At 43.5% G+C, this 26,965-nt stretch overlaps 1 protein-coding gene across 1 annotated transcript in view; it reads left to right on the forward strand.

Annotated features, from left to right (window-relative positions):
• The window catches only part of BARX2 (BARX homeobox 2), a gene marked incomplete at its 5' end in the record, with an annotated part of 51,207 nt that extends 35,460 nt beyond the window's left edge, over positions 1 to 15,747 (forward strand). The window contains 3 exon segments of the mRNA XM_014065711.2: positions 2,012 to 2,309; positions 11,548 to 11,632; positions 13,268 to 15,747. Of these exon segments, the coding sequence (XP_013921186.2) occupies positions 2,012 to 2,309; positions 11,548 to 11,632; positions 13,268 to 13,516 (632 nt within the window).
• Between the last annotated feature and the right edge of the window lie 11,218 nt (positions 15,748 to 26,965).

Raw genomic sequence — 26,965 nt, forward strand, 5'->3', positions numbered from 1 at the left:
TGACGTTGGAAGAGATTGGGACAGGGAGACAGAGAGTTCAGATTTCAGTTATAACATGGCAACTGACAGCCAGTTGATTTGAGCAATGTTGAACTCCAGATGTGGCAACTTCAGCAAAATGGTTCTTATCCTTGGGAGCCCCTCCCCCCCAAAATAAAAGCAGAAGCACTTCCTTTTTCATAAAATTAAAAGATGAAGGTTAGGAAAAACCAGTTAGGAAAAATAAAGATTTATTTTTTTGACCCAACATAACTTTTTACCAAAGGGCTTAGTGTCTAAGATGCTTGTTGATCAGAAATGTTGGCGGTTCGAATCCCTAGCGCTGCATAATGGAGTGAGGTCCCTTTACTTGTCCCAGCTTCTGCCAACCTAGCAATTGGAAAGCACGTAAAAAATGCAAGTAGAAAAATAGAAACCACCTTTGGTAGGAAGGTAACAGTGCTCCGTGCGCCTTTGGCATTTAGTCATGCCAGCCACATGACCATGGAGACGTCTTTGGACAGTGCTAGCTCTTCGGCTTTGGAATGGAGATGAGCACCGCCCCCTAGAGTCGGGAACGACTAGCTTATATGTGCGAGGGGAACCTTTACCTTTTACTAACTTTTTACTTGTGTCGGCTAAATGTTATTTCATATTTTTTATTTCCCTGTGAGATAATGGTGATGTTTCCACCACCTTCCCTGGAAGTTGTGTTGACTCTCCCAAACTTCAGTCACCCATGGCATTCTTGTCCTTGAACCCCACCCAAATAGAAAAAGCACCATTAGCCCAACAACTTTAATATGCTAAGAAGAAAAACCTTGCTAAACAAAAAAAAATTGCTTCCCTGTAATGATTATAATCTTTCAGACTGTTTGTGTGTGAGTGTATTTGACTATAGATTTTGAGTGTCACTGACTTATTACTTTTTAATGGCTTCTGTGGTTTCCTTGGCGCCTCAGCTGAAAACTATGGAAGAATCATGATAGCAAGACAGTTGTTAAGGGAGCTATGCTGTTTTTCTGCTATGTTGTTTGCAGAAAAAAATGATTTTGCTACCATGTTTTCTTCTTCAACAGAAATGTTTCACTTATTTACAAGCATCGGTGCTCAAGTAAAGTGGAAAGTGTACTAGTGTACCAGGGGTGGGTTTCAACCGGTTCGCGGCGGTCCCCGCGAACCGGTTGGTCGGCGAACCTGGAAGTAAGTAACTTCCGGGAACGGCGAAGGGCCCACCCACCCGCCCGCGCTCCTTACCGCTCTTTGAAGGCTTCTGCCCTTCCACGCAGGCGCATGGCACATACAGCGCCTGCGCGATTCTCCACGAGCAGCTGGATGGCACATACAGCGCCTGCGCGAGTCTCCGCGAGCAGCTGGAGCATCGCGCAAGCGCTAAGATACATGCGTGAACTGCGCACGTGCACGAGGACGCTGCCATCCCCGTTCCAACCGAACCGGTTGGAACGGGATTAGCAACCCACCCCTGCAGTGTACATATGTACAAAGACACACTGGTGAATTTATTTGGCTTGTGTTTTTAAACACATTGACTTGGTCCACACTCATAGCTCTAAGTACCTGGGCCAAAACCATTCTGCCATGGGTTTTTATTCTCCTCTTATTCAGAAAACTTACCCACAGTCATTAAAGGTAGATATTCCAGAATACAAGAGCATTCCAAATTACGGAAGTATTTTAAGTATCAAATGCACAAAAGGTGAGAAGTGCAAACAACAATAATGCCCATATAATATCATGCTTAAGAAAGGCTGAAATTTTCAGCGAACACACGGCAAACAAGTCCAGACAAAAAAATAAATTGATTTGTCCAGTGATCATAAGTTGATCTGTCCAATGACCAATGGAGACAAGCCCTCTTACACTTCTATAAACAATTGCAGCTTTTTCTCTAGCACTACGTACTCTGTATTAATCAAATCTTGATCGAAGTAGAGCTGGGAGTAAAGAATGAAGCGATCTCTCTAGCCAACCTCTCTTGGTAATGCCTCTGCTTCTGATGCTTCTTTCCCAGGCTCCTCTTCTCTACGGGCTTATCCACTCATCTCTGTCATCACCAGGCAGCCTTCAGCAGTCTCTCACTTCATTCCTGCAGTGAGCAGCTCTCGGGTTCTCTCACCGCTCCCACCTTCGGGAAACACCTGTTCAGAGACCCACGCCAATGAAACCCATGGAAGCAGTGAATCCGAGACCGAGCAGCCCACCCTCCCTTTGAAAAAGCCTCGCCGCAGCCGGACCATCTTCACAGAGTTGCAGCTGATGGGACTAGAGAAGAAATTCCAAAAGCAGAAGTATCTCTCCACCCCAGACAGGTTGGTCGAGTAGAGATCGGGTTGGGGTGGGCGAAAGAACAAACCAGCGGGTTAGTGGTTAGAGAAGACACTGATGCCTTGATGGGCAACCTGGTGCTTTTAAAATATCTCGGAGCTTCTACTCCCATCGGCCTCAGCCAGCATGGGCAAGTGGCAAGGGAACATGGGACTTTGCATCTGGAGGTCATTTAGGGGTTGATTTCTGCACTAGCATGGTTCTAAGAGCAAGTTGCTATTGGGAATGATATGCCGGCATCAAATTCCATGTTAGGAATTCACCACCAATCACTTATGCAGTCTTAGGGATGCAATTCTCCGGATGCAATTCAAGGTGCTGGTTATCACCTTTAAAGCCCTACATGGCCTAAGACCCGGATACCTGTGGGACCGTCTTCTGCCGCATACTTCCCAATGACCGATTAGATCGCACAGGGAAGGCCTGCTCCGGGTACCGTCAACCAGACAATGTCGGCTGGCAACTACCCAGGGGAGGGCCTTCTCTGTTGCCGCTCTGACCCTCTGGAATAAACTGGCCCCAGAGATCTGGACCCTACCCATTCTCATGGCCTTCCGTAAGGCTCTTAAGACCTGGCTATTCCAGCAGGCCCCGGGCTGTTGAACTCATGTTTGAGTTCCAGCCCCGATTAGACTGGGTGTATGTTGTGATCTTTTTTTACTATGTTTTTCTGTGTTTTTTAACTTCTATTTTAATTGTATTGTTGTAAGCCGCCCGGAGTCCTCCGGGATTGGGCGGCCTATAAATTTATTAAACATTAAACAAACAAACATTAGTATGATAGCAATAGCAATAGCACTTAGACTTATATACCGCTTCATAGTGCTTTGCAGCCCTCTCTAAGCGGTTTACAGAATCAGCATCTTGCCCCCAACAATCTGGCTCCTCATTTTACCTGCTTCAGGAGGATGGAAGGTTGAATCAACCTTGAGCCTGGTGAGATCCAAACTGCCAAATTGCAGGTAGCAGAAGTAGCCTGCAGTACTGCACTCTAACTATTGTGCCACTCTGGCCCTTGATAAAATTTTCTTCTGACGAGTCCAGCTTTGGAAAATCTTTGAAAGTAGGCTGAACTCAAGGCTGAGTCACACCCTGAGGGCTAGCTGGTATGGTTACATTGGACACCAATATTAGAAGAGGCCCTATCAGTTTTCTCTTTATGAAGTGAGACTTAGTGGCCTTTAAGAAGGCAGCAGAAACCCTGCATGAGCCAAGTTGTTATTATAATATGGAGCTTTGACTATGATAGATCATTCAACATAGTGGCTGGGTGAAGACTAAGTCGTGATTGTAGAAATGAAAGATCCCTTAATCCCTGTACAAAATCTAAGAAATTTGGAGGAAAAGGAAGTGGAGAAACACTTAGAAACAACTATTCCTAGGGATTTATCCTATTTCTCTCTAGAATTAGAAGTTTCCCTCTAGATGTAGAAGTATTATCAGTACTTGACTGAAGATTTTGAGTAAGTTACCCCTCAAAGCAGGGGTGTCAAACTCAAGGTCCAGGGGTACTGCAGGGTGCTTAGACCTGGTCCATGGGGCCACCTTGGAAACAGCGAAGGACCAGCCCATGGTGCCTCTGTCAGCAAAAACAGCCCTCCCAAGCTCCATTTTTGCTAGCAGTTGGTTGCGAGAGCCTGTCACAGCCGAAAATGGAGCTCAGGAGCCCGTTTTCTCTTGCAGAGCGTTCACCCCCTCCCCCACAGGCGCCCCTGACACAAGTGACGTCGAGCTGGCCATGCCCACCCCAGCCCCTAAAGGTCAAACACAACCTGAATGCGGCCCTCAATGAAATCGAGTTTGACACCCCTGCCTCAAAGTCTCATAAAGAAGAGCCAGAGTTTGCAAAATGAGAATGATCTCTAACTTTCTTGCATGCTCATGTAATCCACAAATCATGGGGCTGTTCAAAACGGTGGCCATCGATGTCTTAAACCTTCCTATGAACACAGATCAGGATCCTGTCTTTCTTATTCCAATTGCATATGTAGCTCTGTTCTCAAAGGCAGGAGATTGGATAGGCAGCTGAGCCTGCAGCCTTTAATTTCTGTTATCTGTGAAGGTTGCCCCAAATGCCTAATGGGTAGAGCCAGCTCCATGAGACATGTGGGTGAACAATTAGTGAACAACTAACATAGAAGGAGAAGGTCTTTTTGTCTCTTTTCCATTTTTATCAGGTTAAAGGAGGGGGGATATCTTCAGTGGTGGGATGCAACTATTTTAACAACTGGTTTAGTGAGTGCACGCTTTGCGTGCAGCATTTTAAAAAAGACTTTATTAAGTTTCAAAATTTACCTTCTACGTCAGCGCCTGTGAGTAAAACAGCTGATGAGTGGCAATCCACTGTGCCATGCAAATCAGTAAGGTTAAAAAAAACCAGGGAAATATAGGACAGGAAAGCACAGGGGTGTGTGGGCGGGGCCAAATGCTCACTCAAACCAGTCCGAACCACCTGAATTCCACTCCTGAATATCTTCCACATTTACTGTTTGAAAAAAAAAAACATTCGGAAGTTCTAGATTTACATTAATTCAAGCGGAGCAATGTATACTGGCAGGAATACTGATATGCGCTTGAAGGATGGAGAGACGGAACTTTATTCCAATCCTCGACCAATAAGTAGGCAATCAATAAAATGACCAATAAATAGAAAACCAATAAAAATGACGAAATAAAAATGAACCACACAAAATTATTGCCTAACAACAACGCTTAGCAGCCTTGAAGGACAGAATTGGGCTACTTTATCTGCTACAGAGGGGAGAAAAGACTAACCAGGCAGATGCTTTAAAATACAAAAGACCTAGCTTTAATCTTTTAAGAGCATGGAGCATTTGAGCCTCATCGTCTCACCACTTCAGAAGGGAAATCCTCTGCGGGATTTAAGCCTGTTTCTCGAGTAAGCATGGAAGACGAGGCCATCTTTCCAGCCACAACAGAGTGAGGTCCCTTAGCCCTGCTGCTCTCAGCTGTTCAGGTGCTGAGTGGACCATGATGCCTTCTAAGCATGTGAAGATGAGTCTGCTCTTGTCTGAAGGCTCGGACACATAACCGGATCGAATTTCAAAGCACCCTTCCCTTAGAATCAAAGGCTACATGAATAGATCATATCAGTGGAAAATACATACCAGGCTGTGAGTGTGCTAGATACGCGCATACTTGCCAGGATGGATTTATGGGCAGTGATACTTAGAAGCTTGCTTCCTATGAAAGGCAGCATCAAATTATTTCCACTAGCTGAGAGCAAATATGAAGTCAGGGCAGAGCAAATAGGAGTTGCTAGAGAAGGAAACCAACTCTGCCTGGGAATTGTTTTAATATTCATTACATAATAAGAACCACGGAATGAATGACTGAATGAATGGACTCGACAATTGAATTAAAAGTGTTCTAGGTTTTTTAGAGTTTTGTTCTAGAGTTGTTTCTACGTTTTGTTCTAGATTGGGTTCTGGGTGCTGAAATTCAGAACAGGAAGGGTTTAACCAGGGGTGAAATGCTACCGATTCGGACTAGTAGTAAAAAATGCTACCGGTTCAGGTGAACCGATATTTCCAATGATCAGCTGTGACGTCACAGCTGATCGTTGGAAATATCGGTTCACCTGAACCGGTAGCAGGATTTCCTGCTTTCTAGCTTTCTAGGATTTCCTGCTTTCTAGCTAATCTAAGTCGCGTGGCACAGCAGATTCCCTCCCCCTCGTTGTTCGCTTACCTTTGCAGGCGTGCTTGGTAGTAGGCTCTGCCAACCCACCTGGACGTCATCACGTCCATTTTTGACACTTTGCACATGCATGGAGGGTGGGTCCTGCACATGCGTGGAGGTGGTGCGTGCGAGCACTCACATTTGCGAACCGGTAACAGAGGTAAGTAGTTTTCCACCCCTGGATTTAATCCATTGCCCGGGGTGAAGGGGAGCTCTCTAAACGGAGCATAATTTTAATTCGTTTTAGAGAAGAATCAACTGCATCAAAGAAGGAAGGCACATTCATCCAGTTTGCACAGATAATAGTAGTGCCATAGTTTGCCATTGGGAAACTCCCAGCTAGCAAGGAGGAGGGGTCAAGATGCCTGGTGGCTCAGTGGCTAAACTGCAGTATTGCAGCCTAACTCTGTCCACAGTCAAAAGTTCAGTCCAACAAGGTTGTCTCAGCCTTCCATCCTTCTAAGGTCGGTAACATGAGGACCCAGATTGTTGGGGGCAATATGCTGATATTGTAAACCACCCAGAGAGTGCTGTAAAAGCGTGATGGGGCAGTGTATAAGTCGAAATGCTATTGCTATTAACTGGAAACTAACCTTAAATCCTTGCAAAGCCACAAGAGGCATAAGCCTGATCTTCTGCTGAAGTTCCAGGAACCTGATCTGCTTGCTCCCAAGGAGATTCTTGTAATATAGGTAGACAACAATAAAATAGTCAACTTTAGTCTTTCCTGCGTGGGTGGGGTTGCTTGCACCTGACAATATCTTAACAAGCAATAGCACTTAGACTTATATACCGCTTCCCAGTGCTTTAACAGCCCTCTCTAAGCAGTTTACAGAGTCAGCTTATTGCCCCCAACAACCTGGGTCCTCGTTTTACCCACCTCGGAAGGATGGAAGGCTGAGTCAACCTTGAACTTGGTGAGATTCGAACTGCCAAATTGCAGTCAGTTGGCAGTCAGCAGAAGTAGCCGGCAGTACTGCACTCTAACCACTGTGCCACCGTGGCTAGTTCAACTATCTCTGAATCTTTGCCTGGCCTTAAACATTCTAGGTCAGGGGTGTCAAACTCGTGGCCCGTGGGCCAGCTGCGTCACATGCTGGCCATGCCTACCCCCAGTTTAGCGAAGAGGGGAGGGGGGAGGTGTAATTCATCATGTGATGACGACATGACAAGGCAAGTTTGACACCCCTAGTATAGGTGAAGAAGTACATTCTTTTTAGATCTCGCTGAACTCTAATTCCCAAGTTCCTTATAATTCTCAAGAGCCTATAAACCATGGTCCCTTTGATCGGTTCCACCACAAAACTGCGCTCGACTAAACTGCGTCCGACTAAACCGCGTAGCTGACGTCATCAACAGGGCGACAACAGCGCGGAGAGAGAAGCACGCTGTAAACCCTAAACCTAAAATTAACCCCTAAACCTAAACCTAACCCCCCTAAACCTAACCCTTAACCTAACCCTAAACCTAATCCTAACCCTTAACCTAACCCTAAACCTAACCCTAACCCTTAACCTAACCCTAACCCTAACCCTAACCCTTAACCTAACCCTAACCCTAACCCTAACCCTAACCCTAACCCTAACCCTAACCCTAACCCTAACCCTAACCCTAACCCTAACCCTAACCCTAACCCTAACCCTAACCCTAACCTTTAACCTAACCCTAAACCTAACCCTAAACCTAACCCTTACCTTAAGTTGAATCGGCTTGCTTTCAAAGCGCTATTTAAAGCGCCCTTCTTTCTCCGCGCTGGCTGTTGTCGCCCTGTTGATGACATCAGCGATGCGGTTTAATCGGGCGTGGCTTAGTCGAGCGCGGTTTTGACGGGTCACGCCTTTCATCATATTCTCAGGCTATTGCTGGTCTCTGAATTGGCTGGTGTTAATATTGCTCGGCATCGTACATGACTAAGCCCGATGAACAAGAGCAATTTTGTGGCTTTTTGCCTCACACTTGGTGTTTGTTGCTTCCGTTCCCTAGGCAGCCATCAGTAGTTTTCCACAAGCCAGCAACCAATCCGAAAGGGTTACAGGTAATCTAGCCATGATAGGCATGTGTTATCTGGCACGAGAAGATTGATCTGACACTTTTCCCTTTGCCTAATGAATGGGAAGACTTGCCCATAATAGGTGATACCTTGGGAACCCATCTACTATCTACTGTGTTTCCCCGAAAATAAGACAGGGTCTTTCTTATTTTCTTTTGACCCCCGAAATAAGCACTTGGATTTATTTTTTGGGGAGGTCTTATTATTTTTGAGGTGCAGGAGGCAGTGAGTATGGTCACCTCATGGCTGCTGCTGTGTGCTAATATTTTCAGGGAGGACTTATTTTCAAGGGAGGGCTTATTTTAGTGTATGCACTAAAAAGCCCGTTTGGGCTTATTATCCAGGGAGATCTTATTTTGGGGAGGACAGGGTATTTATTTGATAAGGAAAGGACACATGCACTTTCTCATCAGGCCTCTCCTTTCCACAGTAAAAGGGAGAATACATTGTGTAATCCAATTTCTCAGAATATTTTCTGAGTAATGTTTATGGTTTGGAGATTTTGAAGATGCCAACCTGATCAATCTCACTTGTCCTATGATACAGGATTAGGGTTTGCTAGCACAGGGGACTTTAAACAAGGATTGCATGAACATTCATGGATAAGGAGAAAATTGTGGTGAGCCCTAGGAGACTCATACAATCATACCAGCCTGGGTTTTTCTGCTTCATAGAGAAGTTAAAAATAAGAATAGTAAGCTTCTGATAGATGACACTACTGTTTCTTCTCTATGTCCCCCTGCAGCTCTGGATAGCTGAAAAGCAAAATAAATATGGTTTGAAGGTGGACTTTTGGTTGTGGACGATAGACCACAATCTCTAGCCATTGCTTGTAATGCTAGGTTGATAAAGCCCCAAAGAGCTGAAAGGTTTTTAGATTCCTTGGTCAAACTGGTTGAGACCCTCTTCTAGTTCAATGTAAATGACTTCCCATCCCATTGCATTTGTGTCAGAAGCACCAAGGTGCTTTTGGTTTGAAAGGATTAGCCAGTGACATCACCATTACCCAGACAATTAGGGAGTCCTTTTTATGTCCTTGGCAGTAGCTGGAGTGAAGGACAAGAGCTCACCCTGTCCCATGGCAGCACATGGGTCTTGAACGTGGGCTTTTAAACTTCTCCAGCCATGCTAGCTCCACTGTACTCCTAGCAACTTCCCATGATCCTATCTCTTACAAGATTTTTCAGTTGGGTTTATCCAATTTGTTATATTAGAGTGAATGTGTTTGGTGGTCTCTGTTTATCAAGGTATGGGAGCCCACCATTGTCTTAGCATGTTGTATGAACTGGGTCATCACATCTCTCTATATAAAAGTGAAATACCACTCACGCATCATCACAAACTCTCCAGAACCATAAAGCCTACAAACTTGAAATTTGGCATGTATATTCCTCTTGGCTTCTAGGTGCTCACTAAGAAAGAATTTTTTGAAATGACCATCAGATCATTAGTATTTCTTATATTATTATTAAAATGCTCTGAAGCTAAGGAGTTAGACGTTCTACTCCCCCTCCCCACCTGAAAAGAGCTCTGTTCCAACTGCCACTTGGGCATGGGCGTGGTCAGTGGGTGACTCATTCGTCCTGCAGGCTGGGAGTTTAGACATTCTACTCCCCCTCCCCATCTGAAAGGGAGAGAAGGGGATAACATAGGAGAGGCTTCTGTAGAGCCAGCCTGAGGAACAGAAGGGGATAAGATAGGAGAAGCCTCTATGGGGCACGCCTGAGGGAGAAAAGGGGAGAGGAGAGGCCGATCATAACTACTCATTAAGGTTCAAAATTTATCAAGCCCGATCAAATAGTTCCGTAGCGGAGCACGGGTATCCAACCAACTAGTTTAGCTATAATATGATGCCTTTGTTTGGATGTAGCCTATTAAGTGAAGAGCCTTACACCGTGTTTTGTTAACCCAGTATGCTAAATTGTATGAACTCAGCCTATATACGTCACTACTTGTTTCCAAACAAAGTACAAATGCTTTTGCCACCCTTCTACAACTGCAACCAAGGGACGGAACGTATTGTTTACGCTGGGAAGGACATCTCAAGAGAAAAATTGGTTGGGAAATTTTAGACTAATTCACAACCATTCGTTATGCAACTGCTGGTGCATGAAACAAGACAAGGTGCATCATGTTTGTTTATTTTTCCTCTGCACCGTTTGTGTTCCAGTTCACTCATATTAATCATGGAAAAGGCATAGCTCACGAGCAGCACCGGCAAGTTTCATTCAAGCGCCTTTGTTTAGTGAGTTTCATGAGCTTCACTCTGACGTTCCAGCTCTGAAGGTTGATTAAGTAAACACAGTTCTGATATTAGCCCTCTGCTATCTGATGGGTTAGAGAAGACCGTGTTGGGCTTAAAATCAGTCAAAAGCAGGGAAAGGCAGAAAGTAGTTGCTCTTTACCACCATCAATAGATCAGCCAGGACATCCTATTCCAATAGTTTTTATTTTGGCAAAGTAAAATTTAAAAAATCTTCTGCCATAACTTTTCTTGCTTTGATATTTCTCAGCCACACTAGTTTCCTATCTCTAAAAAGAAATGCTTACTTGGCTGCCCTTAGCCAGATCTTCAAGAGACAGTAGATCAGGTGTGTGTGTGTGTGTGTGTGTGTGTGTGTGTGTGTGTGTGTGTGTGTGAGAGAGAGAGAGAGAGAGGGGGGGGGGGGGAGATTGAGATTCAGCAGGTTCTGACAGGTTCTGGAGAACCGGTAGCGGAAATTTTGAGTAGTTCAGAGAACCAGTAAATACCACCTCTGGCTGGCCCCGCCCCCATCTGTTCTCTGCTTCCTGAATCCCAGGAAGCTTTCCATCCTTCGGAGGTGGGTAAAATGAGGACTCAGATTGTTGGGGGCAATATGCTGCCATTGTAAACTGCTTAGAGAAGGCTGTGAAGCACTGTGAAGTGGTATATAAGTCTAAGTGCTGTTGCTATTGCTAGTGCAGCTTCTGAACCAGAGGAAGCTACCTATTCCATTTTTACAGAGTCATTCTTAATTAAACCATTCTTTTAAAAAAGAAATTACGAATTGGCACAACTCAATTGACGTTGTGTAATCTGAAAACAGAACTAGTAGAAAGGGTACAAGGCATCCCTGCTGAGAAGTAAATCCAAGACTTAGAACAGTTCAGTTAATACAGTCCTAAGCAAATCAAAATGTTTGCTTTAAAAAAAAGCAAATTTAGAGCACAGGTCTTTGTTTGCTTTCTTAAACTAACTTCCTATTGAGTTTGGTGTATCTTGCTTAGAAACCCTCCAATGACCAATATTGTGGTCATTGCTCTTGTTTGATCATCAGCCATTGGCCTTCTCTAATAATTAGTCACGTCCGATTAAGCAGCCGGTCTCTTGATCCACACAATAGTGCATGAACCATTTGTTCCCTTTCAGTAAGATGCAGTGTAATCAGGTCTTGGCAATGAATGATGATGCCTTCTTGGTTCATTAATCTGGATAGTTTCTCTTCCAGGCTGGATCTTGCTCAATCACTGGGCCTCACTCAACTCCAAGTGAAAACCTGGTATCAAAATCGCAGGATGAAGTGGAAAAAAATGGTAAGCATTTAATGAATTCGGAAAGAGCACTAATGGTTAGATTGAGTGTCAGTTGAGTGACATCAACAGGAATGGATCTGACCCTGAGGAACATATCCGTTGATTTCAGGGTGTCTCTAAAACAATAATTTAAGCCTATCCACCCCACAAAACATAAAGGACCCCAGTATTCTTTACAAGGTATGGTCAAACAATGGCCACAAACCTCAAAATGGTGCAATTGAAGTTCTTTTGGTAAAACACACATAAAAAATGGATTGAGCTTTTGAGTGTGCCATCTTAATTTTGTAACCATAACCTGAGTTATCAGGTTATCTTAACCTGAGATCCTGAAGAGGAAACTCAAATACTTTGGCCACCTAATGAGAAGGAAGGACTAACTGGAGAAGAGACTCATGCTGGGAACGACTGAGGGCAAAAGAAGAACGGGACGACATAGAATGAGGTGGCTGGATGGAGTCACTGAAGCGGTAGCTGTGAGTTTAAATGGACTCCAGTGGATGGTAGAGGACAGGAAGGCCTGGAAGAACGTTGTCCATGGGATCGTGATGGGTTGGACACGACTTCACAACTAGCAACAACAAACCGGAGTATTGCAAATATTTGTGTATATTGGTTCATCAGTTTTTGGTTTTGGCAAGAACTATTTTTACAGTTTTTATCCTATGGATATTTAGCCTTTGACAAAGAAATCTTTATTTTGTCCACAACATAAAACAATAACACAGTGAATTCATGCCCGGTTACATATGAAGTTTTGTCTTGTGCACTGGTGTGATTTTTTTTCCTCTAGTTTTTTTCAAACGTCTAGTGATTTTTACTCTAGTTTTTGTTTGTTGTCTCCAAATGATAAAATTGGATGGGATGGCATGATGGGACGGAGATGGGAGGTATAGAAATGGGAAGGATGAATAAATCAATAAATGGAAAATAGCGAGCTGCCTGGAGCACCAATGACTAGTGTTCAGGATATGGGAAAAATATTTTCTACTTGCTTCTAATTGCATATCTGACTCACCTCTCAAACAGAGCATATATTAAAACTCTTCTCCGAATTTAGCCACAAGTTGCTCCTGCCCAAAAATAAAGACAAAAGATGTATTTTAATGCCTAAAATATATGAATCAGTGAAAATAACAGGCGAGCATGTAATAAATTAGGGGACATGGCTTGGCGAATGTGTAAATTAGGCAAAAATGCACAAAATGTTAACAATGGAGGGGGGGAGAGTTTCTTAATGCCAATCAATGTAGGGCATTAATCAAAATAAATTTAAGATGGAGATGACACAAAGAAGCAAAAATCAGTCTATTCTCCTCTTTGTAACTTGGACAACAGAATCAGAGTGTATGTAGCACTAGCAAAAGCACTTACACATATATGGCTTCATAGTGCTTTTACAGCCCTGTGTAAGTGGTTTACAGAGTAAGCACATTATCCCCAACAATCTGGGTCCTCATTTTACCCCCCTCAGAAGGATGGAAGGCTGAATCAACCTTGAGCCTGGTGAGATTTGAACTGCCAAATTGCAGTGAGCCAGCAGTCAGCAGAAGTAGCCTGCAGTACTGCACTCTGACCACTGCGCCACCATGGCTCTATATATGGTCATAACAGCTTCATTAATTTTTATTCTAGGTCCTGAAGGGAGGACAGGAGGCCCCCACAAAACCCAAAGGCCGCCCAAAGAAGAATTCCATTCCCACCTCAGAGGAAATCGAAGCAGAAGAAAAGTTGAACAACCAAACTCAGCCAGAGGTCTCAAAGGAAAGCCAAGCAGAAGAAGACTGTGGGTTGACCAAGGAGCATTTGAGCTCCTCTTCAGATACCGATGGATCTCTTAAACACATAGCAGAGGCATCTCCAGGGCTGGCAACCTCAACTTAAGAGCCAACTCAAAGCTCCCCTCAAGGGACAAGGCATAAACTGGATTTCCCCGCACCTTGTGCCTTAAGAAATCGATTAGTGTGATAAGCGACGGTTGGATAAGGAGATCCTACATTAACCAGGATGATTTCTTGACTCCCAGTGTCAAATATACACTTTCTCTACACATATCCTGGGATCTGAGTAATTCTGCAAATAAACTACATGCTTAGAGATTGGCGTTTCCAAAACACCACAAGCGACTCAACTCCTCATGTTTCCACGAGGAGAAGCATTTTAAGGACTTCAGCATGCTGAAGATACTGGTTCTTTATCTTGCCATAACTGATGTTGTTGTTGTTATTATTATTATTATATTATTATTCAGAATGCTTTAAAATGGATTCTAAGTGGCAACTACCAAAGACAGAGAGAATAGGATTCCCACTGCTGGCATTTTGTAAAAATGCTAATGCAAAGTATTTTTCAGGGGTCATTCAAAATAAGGGGGTGTCCCTGGTCCCCCCATTATGCTGGCCAGAGAGTGATCTTGGTGGCAATGAAGCAAAATATTAATTATATTCTTGGATTGTGAGTCTCAGGTGAGCTAATTTCCTAAAAGATCATTTAAGCCACCAGGAAAGGGGAAAGAAGCAAATATCCTAGGAAGAGCTGCCTTGACAGCCAATATATTGATTTGATCAACAATGATCAGGGGCTGGTTTTAGCCACTCAGTAGGCTGAAGTTGCAATCCAGAACTATGGCTGATACACATAGCTCCGCACTGGGTACTCTTTGTCACCATTGCACTGTAAGTAAACTATATTGTCCCATACAGTGGTGGGTTCCTACCGGTTCGGACCGGTTCAGCCAAACTGATAGTGGCTTGGCGGCCTGGGTCACTGGAACGGGCAGCAACTGAGGCCTGCCACGCCCCTGAACTGGTTCCCGGGGTGGTGCCGGCACCATCTTGTTTTTCAGTTCTGCGCATGCGCAGAGCAATTTTAATTTTGAAGCATGCACACGAGCGAACCAGCAGTAGTGCCTGCCAGAAACCACCGCTGGTTCCATACCAGAATCAACATCAGAGGTTGGAATTTTGAGGAGCACATCAAGGCCCTAAGTCTCTGGGGAGGATCAGTGGCAAATGGATATGGCCAGCCCAACTTTGCTACTCACTCAACTTGCATTTCTGATTAGGAAGGCAATAACAAGAGGGAGGTGACATAATAGCAATCTCCAGTCCCCTTGTATGCTCTATTTGACACAGGGGTGTCAAACTCAAATTCATTGAGGGCCGCATCAGGGTTGTGGTTGATCTTGTGGGTGGGTGTGGCCAACTGGTTGGCCGTGGCCAGCTTGACGCCATTCCCCAAAGTGCTGGCATGTTTCCTCTTCACATTAGGTAGACCGGGTCGAAGCCACACTGGTCTGATCTTTCCTCCTTGTAATGGCTAGATCACGACGGCCTCGTGAGCCAGCTCTGACCACCTCACGAGCTGGCCCTGGCCCACAAGCCTTGAGTTTGACACCCCTGATCTAGACTATGGTCTGGATTTAACTTAGTAGAAGAAGGCTTGTGTGGAGGTACTGGAGACAGAGAAGGGATCCACTCGGGCATAAGTGTACCCTGAAAAGATCTTGCACGAGAGTCTTCCACTACTGGATCACTGCCAGGCTGACACATTTCTTCTGGAGAACTCCTGAGTCAATGCATACAGCAGAATGCCAGTGCAGGAAATTTAATGGCTTCTTTTAGTACAGAGAACATTCTTGGACCTCTAAAACAAGTCTTCCCTTTAATCATCTGGAATATTGTATTACCCTGGAAATGAAGCGGAAGTTAATAGAAGAGCAAGCAAAACACTAACATATAGTATTTTCCCCCCCCAGGGTATCTGTGCAATGAATTGTTAGGAATATAAGCTGCCATAATCAAAAGCCAGTTTACCCTTTATGTGCTCGCCTCTGGCCAGTTTATATAAAGGAGCAGCAGTTTAGGAGTTCCCTTTAGCCTCCGTTGCTATCTCCTTTGTACGCTTCTTCCATTTTAAAAGACATGAAATCATTTTAAACAACGCATCCAAAGCGTGCATCAAAATGGTATTCGAAAGCTTGTTTTTTTTTAAAAAAAATGTTATTTGCTCCTACTCACCGTTTGTATTTTTAAATGTTTGTCCTCTCAAGGTAAGGATTTGCAAATATTTTTGATGCCTTTGTGCCAAGAATTGTATTAAAATTTTGGTGAGGAGGGGCAGGAGTTACTGAATTATTATTATTTTTTTTTAAATCGATTTGCAAAACGAACGAAACAAAGATCAGGCCAGTTCACTGGATCCGAAATTTGCCAGCGTAGTTGTTCCTGGAAACAGCCCACTCTCACAAGCCTCCCTCTTTGCATAAGAATCAGGCTTCCTTGGAAAATGTCATCACTTATTCAATTAACTATATCGTTCTGAGTAATGAGTTTCCAGCAAATAGATACACTGCTGTGGTGCAATCCAGTTTTTAAAGACGAAAATACCTGCGAAACAGACTGAGGATTCTTGGAATTGTCAGAAGAACCAAGAGGGCTCCCACAACTGCCTGGTTGGTGCATTTCCTTTACCAGGTTGCACATCTGATACACATAAGTTAAGAGCAGGACTTTGATCCAGTCATTGAGGCTGATGTTCTTCACCCCTTGGTGGATGGCCCTGGACCAGTGGTGGGATTCAGCCAGTTCGCACCTATTCGGGAGAACCGGTTGGTAACTTTCTAAGCAGTTCAGAGAACCGGTTGTTGGAAGAAATCTTTTGTTTTTTTCCCACTTTACAGGGCTAATCCTGTAAGGAAACATTCTGGTGTTGTTTCTAGCCTAACCTTTATTGCCCTGCTTACAGAAACTGCCTCTCCGGTTAACCCTTATTACCATTGTAACAACTAAGGCGAATTGCCCATCGACCTGAGTGACATTGAATTGGCCACGCCCACATGATCACTGAGCCCCGCCTACCCAGCTGGTCATTAGGGCAGAGAACTGGTTGTTAAATTATTTGAATCCCACCACTGCCCTGGACCCAGGGCTGGGCGCTTTGGGTTTGTCCAGGTTCAGTAGAACCCATAGTTAATGTTATGGCCAGTTTGGAGAACCTCCAAATCCCACCCCTGGCTGGCCTCGCCCACCCCTGCCCCTCCCAGGAGTGTCCACATGGCCTGTTTTGGATGCGAGGCGAGTGCCCATGTGGAGGCTCCGGAAGGGGGGAAAACAGGCCGCCCGGAAGTTCCAGAAGGCTGGAAACTGGACTGTTTCTGGACTCCAGAGGGCCTCCGGAGCCCAGGGGAGGCAGATTTTGCCCTCCCGGAGACTCAAGGAAAGCCTCCAGATCCCGGGAAGGAGAAAGTGACCCCCCCTGTAACACAGGAGGCCGGCTCAGCCACACCCACTATGGCCACACCCACCCAGCACCTGGCAGAGAACCTGTTGCTGAAATTTTTGAAGCCCACCCCTGCCTGGGCCATTTCTAACAATGTAGACCAGGGGTGTCCAACTTTGGCAACTTTTCAGACCTGCGGACGTCAACTCCCAGAATCCTCTACTCCAGGGGTATTTCCCACCTGGGAATTGTTCCCTCTGTTTAGTAATGCAGGGGAGGAGCACTGAACCATCCATCTTTGGTACCTGCAGGGAAGCAAGTCATGAAACTGAGAAGAAAATTTCGCAGCAGAGGGATTGCATTTTATTTTCCAGTCCTGTGTGCCAAAGTTTAGATAACCATCTTGTTTCCTACAGTCTTGTTAAAGGGTGCAATTTTTTTTTGCCCAGATGCTGCAAAGAACTGTATCAAGATAACCTTTATTTTTTAATTAAAAAAAATAAAATGTGTAAATAAAGGAGTCAATGGAATCTCTCTACCTCTCTCTCTCCCTCCCTCTCTCTCTCTCTCTCTCTCTTCCTTAACATCCAAGCTTTTATGGAGGAGAAGTCCCTTTGCATATTACTTTGATATGTGGTGATGGTCAGGGATGGGATTAAAAAAAAAATTAGTTGCCAGTTCTCTGCCCGGTTGCTGGGTGGGTGTGGCCATGATGGGTGTGGTCTACTCCGCCTCCTGGACCATGGTGACGCAGGCTTTCCTTGAGCCTCCAGGAGGGTAAAACGGCATCCCCCGGCCCTCCGGAAGCCCTCCAGAAGTCAGAAATGGGTCCATTTCTGGACTTCCAGAACTTCCGGGAGGCCTGTTTTTTACCCTCCCAGAGCCTCCGTGCAGGCCCTGCACTTACCTGGCATCCAAAATGGGCCAGGTGGAGACTCCTGGGAGGGGCAGGGCGGGTGCGGCCAGCCAGTCCTTGCAACTACCGGTTCAGCAAACCAGATGTAAAATTAGCACCTGGTTCGCCCAAACTGGTCCGAACGGGCTGAATCCCACCCCTGCTGATGGCTATCAATTTAGCTGGCTTTAGAAAAGGCTGGACCATTTCCTGGAGGTCTTAGGGATCAATAACTATTGGCTTTGGTGGCAGTGGATTGCCTCTGAAGGTCATCTGTTGTCAGCTTCCTTGTACAGTTGGTTGACACTATGAGAAAAAAACTGGTAAACTAGATGGGTCCGAGGTCTCATTCAGCAGATGAGTTTTGAGTAGTTTGTTCTCATGTATTTATGTCCCTTCCAGTCCTATGATTTTACAACTTAACAGTTACAGTGAGACAGAAGATAACCAATAGCCTGCATTCCCATGTACCTGAAAAGCATATTACAGCTTGCTAGATAACTCCAGACAATGATAATGGTATCAGATAAAGCCTTGGATAGCATAGAGTTGCACAAAGTATATGTCAACATGGATAAGAATCTTAGAGCGTGTCCTATACTGGAAGAAAAATCTCCATGGAAGGTCATAATCATGGATCATACAGACTTTAAGATTACAATCTTTTATCAATCTACCTGGAAGTAATCCCCATGGAATTAAATGGAGGCTACCTTTAAGTAGTCATATACCGGACTGCAAGGAAGACTTCTCTTTGCAGCCATCTGGTGTCCCCTGGTCATTTCTAATCTGGTCTTCTTGGTGCTACAATTCCTGTCTCTGAGTGTGGTTCTTTATGAAACAACTTTTTTGTTAAACTGTTAGTGACGGTTGTTGTGATGGATGCTGAAGTATTGCATGTTATTAAAGGAAGCTTAGATCTTTTCCTTTAACTCTGATATTAATCCTTGGTTCAGGTGGTCCCAAAGGTGCTTTTTTTTTCAAAAGGCAACTGGACTTCACTTTTTTCTTTGAAGGCATTTCACTTCTCATCCAAGAAGCTTCTTCAGCTCTAAGCTGAAGTCCAGTTGCCTCTTGAAAAAGCACCTTTGAGACAACCATGATCTGGATGACTGCGAATCTCTAGAGACCTTGGTTCAGGTCTCCCTTCTCTCCAAATCATCTCAAAATGGAAAGAGTTTGGCAGGTGAAACAACTTGCCTCCAGAAGTTGTGAATGCTCCAACATTGGAAGTTTTAAAGAAGATGTTGGAGAACCATTTGTCTGAAGTGGTGTAGGATTTCCTGCCTAGGAAGTGGGTTAGACTAGAAGACCTCCAAGGTCCCTTCCAATTCTGTTATTCTATTCTAAAATACTAGATTGTACAGGGGTGGCCCTTGGCCCTTTCATTCTTATTTACCACTGCATCTTGAGAAAAAATGAACATCTCTATCATCACTAACATCTAATAATTGATAATCCACATTCTCATTGACTGTTCAGGCAAACAGGATGGGAAAAATGTGCACATTATGTGCCTATGCGTGGGTGTGGGTGAACGGGTGTATATATATATATGTCTGTGCATTTGGCTCCAAACCTTCTTTTTTTAAAAAAAGTAATCATTCCATCTGAGGCAGAAGATGTTGAGCCTGTGAGTATGATGGATTTGAATTAACTCTCAGTCACAACCCAGTACGCAAACTATTCACCACTTAACTGAATGACAGAAGTAATTACATTTTTGTTCCATAGCACTCGGGGTGAATTCAGGCTTGCCTTGGCTGATGAAATCTGTCAATGATGCCAAAAGAGAAAGGTGTGCTCTTCGGAGGCTGGCAAACAAGGTGAGCTAACCCCTCCATCTGTTCTAACATGTCCATTATCTGGTGGAAACACTGAAGCTATTGTTTCCATGAACGGTCTCGAGAGAGAGGAGGCGGCCCCAACGTTCCTGGTGTAGGCATTTGCAAGATCCTCCCAGGCTCAAGGGGGCATTACGGTAGTCTCACCTTCTTTGCCAGTTTTTGTAAAACAACCCATTAGGAAAAGACATTCCCTCAGAGGGAAGGTGTTCTTTTCAAGGGCAAGCCGGTAGCATGTATGCATGTATTTGCATAATTCCAAAGAAAACAACCCCTAGCAGACAAAACAGGAGAACGGATCTGAATGTGTGTTCGGTCTCCTTAACAGGCAAACAACATTATGGTGCCTTCATAATTTTGTGAAGCTTCTTCTCCGGTAACATTGTACTGCAAACTAGAACATACGAAATCTTTGCCAGACCAATTCTGGAATACAGCTCGTCTGCCTGGAAGCCACATTGTTTATCGGACATTAATACAATTGAGCGAGTCCAGAGGTATTTCACGAGAAGAGTCCTCCACTCCTCTGCTCACAATAGAATCCCTTCGGCCACCAGGTTTGAAATTTTGGGCTTGGACAACCTAGAACTATGCCAACTAATGTCTGACCTAAGCGTAGTACACAAAATTGTCTGCTACAACATCCTACCTGTCAACGACTACTTCAGCTTCAGCCACAATAATGCACGGACAAAAAATAGATACAAAGCAGAGGTGGGTTCCTACCAGTTCGCACCTATTCGGTAGAACCAGTTCGTCAAATCTACCGAACCGGTTAGAAAAGGTTCCACCAGGGGACCCGGAAAGCAGGCCACACCTACAGAAGAGGTTCCAAAATTTTTTGAAACCCACCACTGGATAGAGGGAATGAGCGACAGACATAGACACAGAGGGAGGGAGGAGAGAGATACACACACAGAGAGAGACAGACACAGAAGAGAGAATCACATAGAGAGACACAGAGGGAGGAAGGGAGGGAGGGAGGGAGGGAGGAAGGGAGGGAGAGGCAAAGAGCCACACACAGAGACACACACAGAGAGAGACAGACAGACAGACTCACACAGAGAGGGAAAGAGAAAGGAAGAAAGAAATAAAAAAGGAAGGAAAAAGAGTGAGAGAGAGATGAAAGAAAAAAAGAAAAAAGGGACAGAGAGACAAAAGGAAGGAGAGAGAGAGAGAGAGAGAAAACACATGGCTGGCAAGCCACTCCCACCAGGTCACATGGCTGGCAAGCCACTCCCACAAATGAAGCCACACCCACAGAAGAGGTTCCAAAATTTTTGAAACCCACCACTGGATAGAGGGAATGAGCAACAGACACAGAGGGAAGGAAGAGAGAGACACACAGACAGAGAGGCAGACACAGAGAGAGAATCACATAGAGAGACACAGAGGAAGGGAGGGAGGGAGGGAGGGAGGGAGGGAGAGGCAAAGAGCCACACACAGACACACACACACACACAGACAGACTCACACAGAGAGAGAAAGAGAAAGAAAGGAAGAAAGAAATAAAAAAAGAAAAAAAGGAAGGAAAAAGAGTGAGAGAGAGATGAAAGAAAAAAAGAAAAAAGGGGCAGAGAGACAAAAGGAAGGAAAGAGAGAGAGAGAGAGAACACATGGCTGGCAAGCCACTCCCACCAGGTCACATGGCTGGCAAGCCACTCCCACAAAGGAAGCCACACCCACAGAGTAGGTTCCAAAAAATTTTGAAACCCACCCCTGATACAAAGTCAAGATAAAGCGCTCCAAACTCGATTGCAAAAAATACGACTTCAGCAACAGAGTGGTCAATGCCTGGAATGCTCTACCTGACTCTGTTGTTACATCCTCAGACCCCCATAACTTTAACCTTAAGCTGTCTACCGTGGACCTCACCCCTTTCCTAAGAGGTCTGTAGGGAGCATGCATAAGCACACCAGCGTGCCTACCGTCCCTGTCTCGCTGTCCCCATTTATTCGTACCCATTTCCTGTGTTCATGTCTATGTTTATACTTATACCTGTTATCTTGTACATGTTTGACAAACTAAAGAAAGAAAAGAAGAAAGAAATAATGTGGGGGATGGGGGGAATAGGCTAATGGCTTCAACGGCTACAAGGCAAAAGTAGGTGAAGCTAACTGTCAAATTGTTAAACTGGGTTAGGCTTTTTCGCCATCGTTTGTTTGTTCCTTCCACCCATCCATGTGGAAAGACACTTCATCTCATCTACTGTAGTTGTGACCATCAGAAGTTGAAGCTAAAGACCCCAAGAAAGAAAAATGTGGATGCTACCCATGGCTCTGGAGACAGACTTATTCGCTCTGCTTTAGGACAATCTTGTGCGAACTCAACCCTTCGGATTTACAAAGCATAATTAATTAACTATATTAATATTAATTGCTCTTATTATGCATCGCTCCAGGTAGTTTACAGGAGAAACAATTCAATAAAAATTAATCTAAATCAGACAGGAACCACAATAATAATTCTAACAATTGTTCATCATGTAAAACCTTCAAAATGAGAATTACTGTAATAGTTAAAAATCAAGACATACTAACACATCATTTTAAAATTCTATTATTATAAGAAACGCGATAAATCCTAGACCTCTTGATATTTCAAATAGTATATAAGGTTAAGATTAACATCACAATACCATTGCACCTGTGCTGTCATTCTTTGTGTTCTTGTGGCATGCTATGGGCACTCTTCTTTATTATCTCACTACTTTAACTGATTACTATGGGGAATTAATTCCATATGTTTGAAAAAGACCAGGATTGAGAAGGCTGAAGTGGAATAAATTTGAGAATGATGTGTGTGATAGTGGAGCCATCCATCCATCCATCCATCCATCCATCCATCCATCCATCCATCCATCCATCCATCCATCCATATCTATGATAGGTAAAGGTTCCCCTCGCACATATGTGCTACTCATTCCAGACTCTAGGGGGTGGTGCTCATCTCTGTTTCTCAGCTGAAGACATCTGTCCAAAGATATTTCTGTGGTCATGTGGCCGGTATGACTAAATGCTGAAGGCGCATGGAATGCTGTTACCTTCCCACCAAAGGTGGTCCCTATTTTTCTACTTGCACTTTTATGTGTTTTCGTACTGCTAGATTGGCAGAAGCTGGGACAAGGAACGGGAGCTTACCCTGTTACACAGTGCTAGGGATTCGAACCGGCGAACTGGCTACCTTTCTGATGAACAAGCTTAGCATCTTAGCTACTGAGCCACTGAGTTGTATAACTATGATAGGATAAGACTAAGTCATATAAAGGGCCCTAAAACTTCTTTAAATGTGAACACACATACCACAAATTTGACATCCAACTTTTTAAAACATCCATTGTTTTAGACCTGAAGTTATATTTTCTGATCTTTATCCTTTAAATCATAAGACATCTATTTTACATTTCTTAAAACCATCACCCATTGATTAGATAGTCAAATTCAGTGTTCCACAGTTCAGGTATGTTAACTAACACTCATCTTCATTCTATTTTTAAATAAATTCCATACAGCATATAATTCAGTTGTTGGTTTGTTTTTAAGCACTGGGGAGTCTTTGAATTCATGAATCAATTTCTCTTGACCCTTCCGAGCACTTTCCCCCTCCTCTCTTTCTCTGTTTGTTTTGCTTGCAGATTGATCAGGCTTACAATTAGGCCCCCACTATGTTTTTACAAAACTGTCATCACTGGCACTTTATTAACTGGATAATTTTCTGACAAACTATTTGAACAGCAAAAGGAAGAAGCTGCGGATAAAGGGAGGAAGAATTTACTGCCTCGGGTCAACGAGAAGGCCAAGATCAACCAAAAACTCAGTCAACTGTGCCTTAAATATAAGAATCATGCAATTAGGAACATCCCAGCTTTTTTTAAAAAAAACAATGCACTCTGGTATCAGGGTTATTGCCAGGTTAACTGAGAGTGTTTGGACTCCAGATTGTTTTTTCTGTTTCTGGCCTCAAGCAACTCAGAGAAAAAATAACAATAACCGAAAGCTGGGGATTGAAAAGGTAATCATGCACCTGCTAATGAAGTATGTGATTTATCTAAGATCTGCCATGGAAAGACACTTGATGGATATTGTAATGTTCATCCCTGAGAGAAGAAAAGATCCTTTCTGTGATGCTTGGCTGAAATCTACACAAATTAGCAATGGGAGACATCTAAATTCAAGGTAGAATGACATGACACTTTGAGAAAAAAAAACACCTTGGGCTTGCAAAAATACCATTCCCTTGATGAGTAATATCACTCGAATGGGTTTAATGTATCTCGTAACCAAATGATATTTCAGTGGGTATTTTCTTGGCCTTTGTCGGAGACAGTTGCCTCTGCTTGGGACGAAGAAATTTGCATCATATAACTTCAGGAGAAGATGTACAAAGTACCATGATTCTTTAACAGATTGGAAGGTCATCTAGCTCCATGACCCGTCAAAACCGGGGTCCACTAAAGCGAGCCCGATCAAAGCGCGTATGTGACATCAGCAGCAGCGCGACAAATAAAATTAAAAATAAATTAAATTTAAATTAAAATAAAATTAAAGCAAGCCGATTCACATAAAGGTAAGGGTTAGGGTTAGGGTTAGGGTTAGGGTTAGGGTTAGGGTTAGGTTAAGGGTTAGGGTTAGGGTTAGGGTTAGGGTTAGGGTTAGGGTTAGGGTTAGGGTTAGGGTTAGGGTTAGGGTTAGGGTTAGGGTTAGGGTTAGGGTTAGGGTTAGGGTTACGTTAAGCGTTAGGGTTAGGTTTAGGGTTAGGTTAAGGGTTAGCGTTAGGTTTAGCGTTAGGTTAAGGGTTAGGTTTAGGGTTAGGTTAAGGGTTAGGCTTAGAGTTAGGTTTAGGGTTAGGTTTGGGGGGGTTAGGGTAAGGTTTTCGCGTTAATTTTAAATTTACCGCTCACAGTGTGCCGTTTTCGTCGCGCTGTGATGACGTCACGTACGCGCTTTCGTCGAGCGCGCTTTAGTCTACCGCGGATTTGTGGTGGAACCATCTAGCTCAACCCACCACTCAAGCAGGAGACCTACACCATTTCTGACAGATGGCAGTCCAATCTCTTCTTGAAATCCTCACGTGATGAAACTCCCACAACTTCCGAAGGCAACTTCTGTTCAAATGCCATCTATAAAACATTTCATAAAGGTTTTCTTTGTAAGCTACTGCTGTTGAAAATTTATAATTTCTTTCCCATAGTTTATCCAATTTTTCTAACTCTATATTATGCCCAAAATTTCTTCCCCAGCTAATCATCGTCTCCTTTACCATCTCTTCCTCCATGTTATATCTTAAAATTATATAATCTAGTAATCATTTTTCCTCCTGTTCCTAATAATATTTTATCTAATTCCATTTGTTTCTCGTCTATTCCGTATTGTTCCCAATCTTTTTTAAATCTTGTTTTAATTTGTAAATAGGGCCACCATTCCATATTTATTCCTCGTGTTTTCAGATCTTGTACTGATTTTAGTTCTCCTTTTTCATCTAAGAGTTCTGCCTAACTTACCATTTTACTGAGATCTATAGTATTTGGATATGTCATTGCCTCCATCGTTGATAACCAGATTGGGATTTTCACGTAATGTGTTTTTTTTTTAAATTTTTCCCCACACCTAAACAGGGCATCCCTTACTATGTGTCTCTGGAAGTAGGAATGAGATTTATTCTTTCCCTCCCAGAGGAAGCCATGCTAGCCTAGTTGGATATCTTGGCCTTCTAGCATAAGGATTCTTTTATATTTTAGTTGAATCCAGTTCTTGAACCATGTGTGGTCTTACTAGGGGCTTTATAGAGTGGTATTAGTATCTCACTTGATCTTGATTGTATCCCTCTGTTAATGCAATTTAGATTGCATTGGTTTTTTTCGGCTGCCTCTGCACACCTTGAATAAAACATATCAAGTCTGGTGACTTTCACCACTCACCTTATAAAAAATACAGGTGAAGAATTTGACTTCTCCCAAAGTTCTTCTCTGGTTTAGTTTTTATTTTCAGGTACCATCTACTCTGATCACCCCATCCTGGCAATACAAAAAAAAAATGAATTTCAGGCCCATAAGTGCTGTAAACAACAGATAAGGTGGTGGAAAAGCAATTTTCATCAGGATAACTCTGGGAAAAAAGAAAAATCTATGATGAAAATCTCAGTCCCCCCAGTTACAGACATAAAAATTTTCCATGGAGATTCTGTCATTGAGGTCATGGTTGCCCCAAAGCAGTGGTGGGATTCAGCTGGTTCGCACCTATTCGGGAGAACCGGTTGGTAACTTTCTAGCAGTTCGGAGAACCGGTTGTTGGAAGAAATCTCCTTTTGTTTTTTTCCCACTTTACAGGGCTAATCCTGTAAGGAGGGCAGGAAGGAAACATTCTAGTGTTGTTTCTAGCCTAATCTTTATTGCCCTGATTACAGAAACTGCCTCTCCAGTTAACCCTTATTACCATTGTAACAACTAAGGTGAAGCGCCCATCGACCTGAGTGACATTGACTTGGCCACATCCACATGATCACATGACCACCGAGCCCCACCTACCCAGCTGGTCATTAGGGCAGAGAACTGGTTGGTAAATTATTTGAATCCCACCACTGCCCCAACGATACTTTTTCAAAGGCAACTGGACCTTCCTCGTTTTTTCATAGAAGACACTTTTCTTCAATTCCAAACTGAAGAAGCTTCTTGGATGAGAAGGAAGATGTCTTCAAGGGGGGAAAAAAATCCAGTTGCCTTTTGAAAAAGCACCTTCGGGACATTCTTGTATAAAACTGACATAGAAGTGGGAATAATTTGTATGGCTGGGATCCCATCAACATTTCTGGAAGAGAAGAAAAAAATTATAGAATCGTTCTCACTCCATCTTCTCTAAGACATTAAATCCTGGCTAATGAAAAGCGCCACCATTTTTTTTTCTCCAGTGAAAACTTTCTTTTCACCTGACCCTAGAGTTATTGCCCAGCTTAAAGCTCATTATATGTGGAGGATCAAATTGTACTATAAAGTTGAGCAAATTGTCAATTTCGTCTCAGTTTTCTTCCCTTGAAATTCCAAATCACTGCGCAAAGCTCCTTGGCTAATCCTGCCGGAGCTTCCTTGCTATGTTATGTTTGCACAAAGGTATTTGAGGTATTTGTAAGGAAACTATTAACACCATTAATAAGACTGTCCTCCTTCATATGCTTTCAAAACAAGAAGAGACGTGGGAAGTGAAAAATCAGAGTTCTTTTTTTAAAAAAAAAATCATTTCCATTTTGGTCCTAAATTGTGTAAAATGTGCTGGAATAACTGGTCCAAGTGCATGCTGAGCTGTAAAACTAGATGGCTTTGGGTCAGTGACTCACTCAACAAAAATACTTAGATGGGTTTGGTTATGATGAAGGGAGAGAATG

This window comes from Thamnophis sirtalis, unplaced genomic scaffold (genome assembly GCF_051295495.1).
Source record: "Thamnophis sirtalis isolate CommonGarterSnake01/CBP01778 unplaced genomic scaffold, rThaSir2_p1.2 scaffold_2, whole genome shotgun sequence".
In the NCBI taxonomy this organism is placed as follows: domain Eukaryota; kingdom Metazoa; phylum Chordata; class Lepidosauria; order Squamata; family Natricidae; genus Thamnophis; species Thamnophis sirtalis.